Here is an 8,508-nt window from a genome sequence, read left to right on the forward strand (position 1 = left end):
ACATATTCAGCAGCACGTATTTATAGGCCGCTGTCCCTTTGAATCCGACTACACAGATCCAGTATAATGATACACATCCGATTTCTTTCTCAGCTGTTTACATTCATTTAAAACATAACCGACTGCGTTTACGAGAATGATCGTCGAGACGGGTACTATTGACATAATTCTGTGTGTATGTGTCTGTTCAAACATAAGGAGGAGGAGATGCGAAAGACGAATCAACTCGGTGTTCGCGTGCCATCTGAAACGCGTCTCTCTCTGTGTGTGCGCGCGCTTTGCACATGTGCGGCAGAACGGAAGGTACACTGTACGAGATGCGGCTTGTGCGCGCTTCAGGTGTGAGTCTGTCAGACAGCAAGACGAGATGGCAGAGTTGTTTTCTTCAACTTATTGCACTTAACTCTTTAACGTCAAGCAATTCTCTGCTATATGCGTCGAACTAAAACTTTGACCTTTTGCAACATTTTGATTTAAGTAGCCTATTATTAAAATGATTCAGATATCGCACGCGTTGCGATATGCATATGCATATATTGATATTTACATTTGCGATATTTCGATATTTTCGATATATCGTGCAGCCCTAACTCATATGGTTTAAACAACACATGATTTCAGCGCGATAATCAGAACCAAAACAGATGTTTTTAGCAGGTACGAGCTGTAATGGCGCAGCTCTATTCTGGAAAAGGGGGCGGGGAGCAGCAGCTCATTTGCATTTAAAGAGACGGGCCCGAAAAACAGTGTGTTTCTGCTTCCACTCAAAATAGGCATTTTCAAAATGATATAACAAATGATCTGTGGGGTATTTTGAGCTGAAATTTCACAGACACATTCTGGGGACACCAGAAACTTATGTTACATATTGTAAAATGGGGCATAATATGTCTCCTTTAATATTTAAAAAAGCAGTCTTTTTGCACTTTAATATTCACAGACATTAGTCCACATGACAGTTTGATTCATTGTACAGCCTACTGTGACCACCTGTGTCGTAAATTCCTTTTTTTATGAAGGTATTCTGTGATTTAGTCAATGCTCCAACTTCAGGAGGCTGATCGTGTTCTGCTTTTCCGTTGATGGATGCTGTATTATGTCATAGTGCATTTGCATAGTTCACTACTGCTTAACGTTGTTGCATTATCAGTGGTTGCCTAAACACAAACCCCTATTGAAAAATAATGACTTCTGCTGCCCTATTCGAAACGTTCAGTATGAGCACCCTTTGACGACTTTTTCATACATTACACAGACTTTTAATTCAGATGTGTTTATAGGTCTGTTACATAAACCCTTTTCAACTATGATTTGAACAGAATTCAGTCTTTGGAGAGTGATGGGTAGTTTGACAATGCTTTAAATTGTCGTTAATAAGTTTGTGTTGAATAAACGGTCATTTGGATGTTGTTTTACAAAAGTCAAGATGTTTGAGGTGATTGTGACAGCCTAATTTGTCTTTTTCACCTCCTCACACTCTAATTAATAGGGGAATGTTCTGAATTACCAAAGTGGTGATATAACTGAAATTGTGTAAGTGCTGTTGTGTAATAGATGGTTTTTAGGCCTAACAGCCTTTCTGCAACACTGACTTCCTTTGCCATGGAGCTCAATGGGGGGTTTGTATGTTGGGGACCTTTCTCCAAAGCTGCTATTAAAGTTTTGTCCTGTCTCCTAGTTCACAGTACATATTCTTAATTGTGGTTATTGGTGTAATGGAGAATACATACAGTAATGAAAGAATGGTAAATAACGAGTGTTGTCTGCCAGACTATAATGTAGACAATGCTATGACTGCAGAGGTGTGATTATTGCTTTAAGGATGTCTAGCAGTGTGTTCATGTTGGACCTATTCATGGGATCAGAGAAAATTGATGGACTAAGTCTGTGGTCTTTAAGACTTGGTGCACTAGTTTTAAACCTATAGAAATGTGTAGAACTTCTGACTCCAGTCAAATCAGTGATCTAGGAGGAGTAGTTTTATTTTGCATAATACTTGTGGTGGCTTCCATGTTTTCACAATATCTCAGTAAACCTCGCATACTCAGATGCTTTTGGCTGCCGAATAATGAATAGTATTTTCACAATGTTGTCAGTAACTGAAAATGTTGCTTCATATGTGTCAGTATATGGTTTAAGGTAGGGCTTGGTGATATGGCCAAAAAAATCGATAAATCGATATTGATAAATATCACGATAGATTTCGAGTTTAAAGGGTTAGTTCACCCAAAAATGAAAATTCTTCATTAATTACTCACCCTCGTGTTGTTCCAAACCCGTAAGACCTTCGTTCATCTTCGGAGTACTTTTTTGCTTAAAGAAAACAAAAATAACGACTTTCTTCCACATTTTCGTCTCTACTGCGTCACTTTGGACGCGCATTCACGACAGTAGCATGACACACGCTTCACGACAGTGCCATGACGCGAGCGTGTGGCGGCGTCATCACGCCGGATCGGTGTCAGCGCCGCCACACGCTCTCGTCATGATACTGTCGTGAACACGCATCCACAAGTGACGCAGTAGAGACGAAAATGTGGAATAAAGTCATTATTTTTGTTTTCTTTAAGCAAAAAAGTACTCTCGTAGCTTTGTAACTTTACAGTTGAACCACTGATGTCACACGGACTTTGTCGATCATCTTGGTACTTTTCTGGACCTTGAACGTGGTAGTTACCTCACTGTCTATGGGAGGGTCAGAGAGCCCTCAGATTTCATAAAAAATATCTTGTATGTGTGTTCCAAAGATGAACGAAGGTCTTACGTGTTTGGAACAACACGAGGGTGAGTAATTGATGACAGAATTTTCATTTTTGGGTGAACTAACCCTTTAAGAGCAGATTTTTGCTCCTAAGTTAAAGTCGTAGAAACCAGATTGTTTATTGTGGTTTTAAACTACTCTTTATGGTCAGAGCTAGAGCCCGACCGATATGGGTTTTTTGGGGCCGATACCGATACCGATATTAGGGAGTAAAAAGCGCGCTCTGCTGGACAAACTAAGTAATTACACCATATCAAGCATTTTATCTGCATTATATGTTCTGTAAAAAAATGTTCATATCGGTGGCATATTCGCCGATACCGATATATCGGCGACAGGCTCATATTGGCCGATAATATCGGCAAAACGATATATCGGTCGGCCTCTAGTCAAAACATGACAAACGCTTTGTTTTTGATTTCTTTACACTTTTCAGTCATTTTAACTAGTTTTTTTTAGGTATTTGTATGAAAAACAGTGATCTAAATACATTTAGTATAAATGCACAACCGCTATAGCTTAATTGCAAAAAATACTGCATTTATATTCCATTACTCCTTTAATAAATTTAATACATATCTACTGTACATTAGTAATATAATAAAATTCAATGTGAATATCCCACATTTCTGCCACAATACCATGGTGCAGTTAGTGTTACTACAGTAAATCCATGGTAAATGATGGCGATTTGTAGATTGAAAAGCCTTCTGACTGTATCGTTGCTCACAGTGTTTCTCCTGTTTGTCAGTGCGGTTTCATCTGGCTCTAAACTAGTTTAAATCACTGAGTCATTTGTGTTCTTCGCTGAATTCAAGCACTTCACTCTGGATCTCACAGCGCTGTTTAGTGTCACGTGACAGAGACTCATCAGCGAGTAAACTCCTCTGCTCTAGTGAGCTCGTGCTGCGCTGCCGTTTGAACATTGAGCCGAGCGGATAAATGGTCTGTGTGGCGCTGTTTAAATGAGTAGAGCTGTTTTGTTCTGCTTTTGGCTCTTAAGCATTGCATTGAACATTTATCAAACTCTTGTTATTGTCTTGAGGAAAATTATATTGCGATAGTTATCGTTTTATCATCCAGCCCTAGTTTAAGGCTGAATGATTAATCGTATTTTAATTGTGATCAGGTTTTTTTTTCACTTAACATTTATGTTAACTTGCACTGGTAGCAAGCCTCCATACGATTTCAAGATTTGGGCTGTCAGATGTCAAGAGTTTAAATCCCAATCAGTGTACTTTTTCTTCTCTTAAATGGATACATTTTTCTCTTTTACTTTATCATCACAACCTGGCAAACATGTGCGCACACTTTCTCTGCACTGAAAGAAAGAAAAAAAAAAACCCTGATGATTTGAAAATACCTACAAACATGGAGTTTAGAGATCTTCATTATTAATTTCTGCTCAACAGAAAGTGTAATACAGCCAGTCTGCATTTCTTCACGAGGCCGTTTATGCTTTTTCCTGTGACCTAAATCTGTGTGCAGAGCTTCTCAGTGATGAACTATAATAAATCCAAACATGAATCTCGACTTTATTGTTTGCATTTGCGGTTGCTGAATAAATGCACTTATGCAACCACTGAGCTACTATACAAACACTTTTTTGTTGCTGTTGTTGATTTAATAAAAAAAAAGGTTAAGAATTTTACTGTTTTAGCTTTTTGAGAGAAGATTTTGAGTTTTGCCAGTTTATATAAGTTAGAGAGTGTGGTAATGTATATGATAAATATAATAAATCAAGAAAACTAGATGAGGTAAAACTAACCCTGCTAACTGAGTTGATGTTCCTTATGTGTGCTTACATGAAATAGCAATAATTCAAATAGAATACATTTTCAAATCAGTCGTGATTCAGTCGTAACCACCACTATCGTAGAGCCCTAATGTAGTTTAAAACCAGAGTTGTTTTGGCCAGAGAAACAAACAAATGAGGCAGTGCAACTTTAGTAGTTATATCTAGTTACAACAGGTTTTTGCTTAGGTAACTGGTTATTGCTTAAAGTTTAACATTAGACCAAGTTCTGTTGATTTTGTTTATTAATGTAGCTATTTTTCAGTAACCTACTTCCTGTTGATTTAGGAACATGACTGGTCAAGAGCTCTGTTACATCTAATTGATGTTTGACTTCCTTTTCTGTAGGAAAAACCCAGAGTTGGTCCATTGAGAGCACAGACCACCACAGCTACTCATGGTACAAAAACCCTTCTGAAAGCGACACGAGACCTCTTGCCCAGACCACCACGTTAAAGTCTGAAAAAACAGAGGACAAGGATTCTTATGATGCCTGGAGCGCTGTGGTCGGTCTGGGAGCACGCTCCACATCCCTCTTTACCGGACCTAAAGACCCTCCGTCTACCTTGTGGGCATCGAGTAGTTACAGTCACAGCAACATTCAGGGCAAATCCTCCACCGAGACTCGGTTAGACGAGTTTGGCCAAAGAGACTTTAATGTTCCCGTTGAGCCATCTGAAAGCGAGGACCACTCTCAGTCTGTGCTCAGGGCATCCAAATGCAGAACGTACTGCAGACCCAATAAAGGCAAACAGCCTGGTGGACTCGATGGAAGTGTTTCCAGTCATAGCTCCACGGGAGTGTTGCAGAACAGCGGGGCTGAAAATGCTGGGAAAACAACAAACAGAGGTCGGACGAGAGACTTTACAGTGCTACATCCATCTTGTGTTTCCATGTTTAACGTCACCTTCCAGGACTCTATGGACCGCAGTATGGAGGAGTACACAGCCAGCGCCCCAGCAGCTGGTCCGGGAGATGCAGGAAGACTGAGGAAGAAAACTGAGACAGAAAGCAAACCTTTCAGGTAATAGTTGCATGTAAGAACAGTGCTGTAATCACATGAAATTCTTAGTACTGCAGTTATATTGAGCTGTACTTCATACTATTTTTGGACAGTAGTCTCAGTCTAATCTGTAGTTCTCATGCTGGATCCTAGACCTTTTCTCTCCCTTTTTATTTTGTTGGTTTTGTTATGTGTTGTTTGTGTAGTTTTGTTTTGTGGCTTTTTTTTTTGTTTTTGTTTTTTGTCTTTTGTAGTGTTTTAGTTTTTTTATGTTTTGTGGTGCTTTTTGTTTAGTTTTATAGTATTAGTTTTGTTTTGTGGCATATGCATTTATTTTATTTTTTTTATTTTTTTATTTTAGTTCTGTTTTTGTTTAAATTTAATCATTTCATTTTTATGTATTTTTATGTATTTATTTGTTTTGTTTTGAGCCTCAATTTTTATCTCTATTTTTAAGCGGTTGAGATTTAGAGCTGTGGATTAATAATGGAGCCGTGGTGCTCAAATATAGGCACCACGGCTCCATTATTAATCCACAGCTCTAAATCTCAACCGCTTAAAAATAGAGATGTGAACATTAACACCATCCAATTCTAGACCTTAGAAAATATTTATTTGATTGCGCCTAGTTTCAATCTCTTACACCTCATTGAAGTGGCTCTGAGAGAACCCCTATACAAATCTGGTACTCCAATTTAATCAAGTAATGACAGCCCTACTTAACAAATAAATAAAATTATTTGAGATTGTTAGAATTGTTTTTTTGCTTAACCAGCGCTAATTGGGAGACACCAACTGATCAGGTATACATAGATGAAGCAAAATGTGATAAAATCCTCAGAGCTGCCAGTAATTCTGTCAAATTCATAATTCATTGGTTGCTCTCACTTGGCCTCATTCTTTCATGTTTGATTTGAAGTCTTGTGTGAGATTCAGCCTGTTTGTCTGTTGGGTTTCTAGTCAATCCAGACCCACACAGAGCAAAATGAAGAGCAGTAAGCTGGAACTCTTTGGGTTTGATGAGACTGATGCTGTGGCTGAGGATGACGACTCCGCTTCAGGAAGCTCTAACTACAGGATCAAATACTTTGGCTTTGATGACATGAGTGGGAGTGACGGCGAGGAAGAGGAGGGTTCCTCTGAAAGAAGGAAACTCAAGAGGAAGGCTGCAGCAGGTGTAGCAGTGCCACTGATGTATACAGAGACTTATGTTGACAGTCCTCAGACCAGAGTGATGCAGAGCTCTCAGAGCAGTCACACTGCAGGTCACAGTTACAGCCTTGAAAACGGTCAGTATTTACACACAACACACTAACTTTGGGCTCTGTTTACGTTGCAGTACCTGTATAAATCCACAATAAATCTGAGTTTTTTTTTTACCTTTTGCATACAGAAAATGAAGTTTTTTTTTTTCATTGTGGCATTTCCCCCCCCTGACAGTTAAGCACATATTTCCTAAAAAGTGTGTATATTATATTAGGAATATATTATTATTTATAGTGGTCGACCGATATATCGCCAAGGCCGATATTTGGCATTTTTCAAATATCGGCATTGGCTGATATGTTTTTCTGTTTGGCCGATGCGTTAGTCTAGTTTTTATTTATTTATTTATTAGTAATTGATGTATATATTTGTTTATTTGTTTGTTAGTTAGTTTTTGTTGGTTAATTTTGAAATGTCCCCAACATGCGTTTGTAGATTCACACATGGACATTTACATGTTTTTTTTTTTTTTTGTTTTTTTTTTGTTTTTACGTATTCATCTTTGCTATTTTGCTAATTTTTTTTTTTGTATAATTTCAAATATTTGTCTATGACTCAAGTTACATGTCCATTGCTGTGATTAACTGCACTTGTCAACAGTTCAGAGAACTAATTTTCCTATTAGAGACAATAGCAGACATTTAGCAGACACATGGCTGATGTTTGTTTGTGGTTTTACAGATCCTCTGGAGTTCCCAGAAGTCCTCATTCCCTCTGAAACAGTAAGGAGACCTCAGGTCAAAGCTCAGGAGACAGCCAAGGAGAGCAGCAGGAAGATCTTCAGTGGACCTAAGAAGGTGAGCTTCATATCGTCTCTTTTTCTATTCATATTTCCCATAGTTGAGCTGATGGTTTGAGATGCCAGTATTTGTACTGGAGTAGTGTTGTCACGGTACCAAAATTTCAGTATTCGGTACCAATACCAGTGAAAATCCACGGTTCTCTGTACCAATTTCGGTACCAAAGCAAAACACAAAAACATGCTAATTAAAAAATTTGACTATACTTTCATTTAATCCAAACTGTGTACATATTTAATTTTAAAGGGCTTTTAAAACCTTCTATAGTTATTCAGCCAAGAATAACAACTAAGTTAGCTAAAAAAAAAAGAAGCCCAGAACTGCTTTTCTGACTGATATGACACAAACAATGTTAACCATTTGTACATTCTCTAACACGCATATTTTAGATTCACAATTCATTTAAAAGCCTCTGGTGTATAAAAATAGTAAATGTCATCATGTCCTCCTGTTTTTTTTTTCGTTAGCCGCACTTATGCTAACGATTAACTACTCTAATAACAGCAATGTTCATTTCAATCTGACATTCAAATTAAAATATTAAATAATATTCATAACAGAAAACTTTGCCATGTTCCTGTATAATTGTTACAAACAGGCCCACATTCAATCTGTGTGCTTGTCGTCCTACACATTCCCTGCCCTTTACATTTTCATCAGTTAAACTCACAGCTGCATTTAATACACTTTACGGTTTTGAATCCATTCCATAGATTTTTCCCCTAAAGTCAGTGTTTAAAATGTAAAGTCTGCAGCAGTGTTTCCCAAAGACTTGCACTTTATTTGTGGTGGCATATACAGTATCTCACGGAAGTGAGTACACCCCTCACATTTTTGTAAATATTTTATTATATCTTTTCATGTGACAACACTGAAGAAATGA

The 8,508-nt window shown here is 38.0% G+C and overlaps 1 protein-coding gene across 1 annotated transcript in view; it reads left to right on the plus strand.

The window, feature by feature from the left end:
• Positions 1–8,508, plus strand: part of LOC107678383 (wings apart-like protein homolog) — a 104,464-nt gene that overhangs the window by 37,691 nt on the left and 58,265 nt on the right. Inside the window, exons 3-5 of the mRNA XM_016473623.1 lie at positions 4,905–5,580; positions 6,520–6,848; positions 7,507–7,622. Coding sequence (XP_016329109.1) covers positions 4,905–5,580; positions 6,520–6,848; positions 7,507–7,622 — 1,121 coding nt within the window. The remainder of the gene's footprint in view (positions 1–4,904; positions 5,581–6,519; positions 6,849–7,506; positions 7,623–8,508) is intronic.

This window comes from Sinocyclocheilus anshuiensis, unplaced genomic scaffold, assembly GCF_001515605.1.
Source record: "Sinocyclocheilus anshuiensis isolate Anshui unplaced genomic scaffold, SAMN03320099.WGS_v1.1 scaffold1034, whole genome shotgun sequence".
Classification (NCBI taxonomy): domain Eukaryota; kingdom Metazoa; phylum Chordata; class Actinopteri; order Cypriniformes; family Cyprinidae; genus Sinocyclocheilus; species Sinocyclocheilus anshuiensis.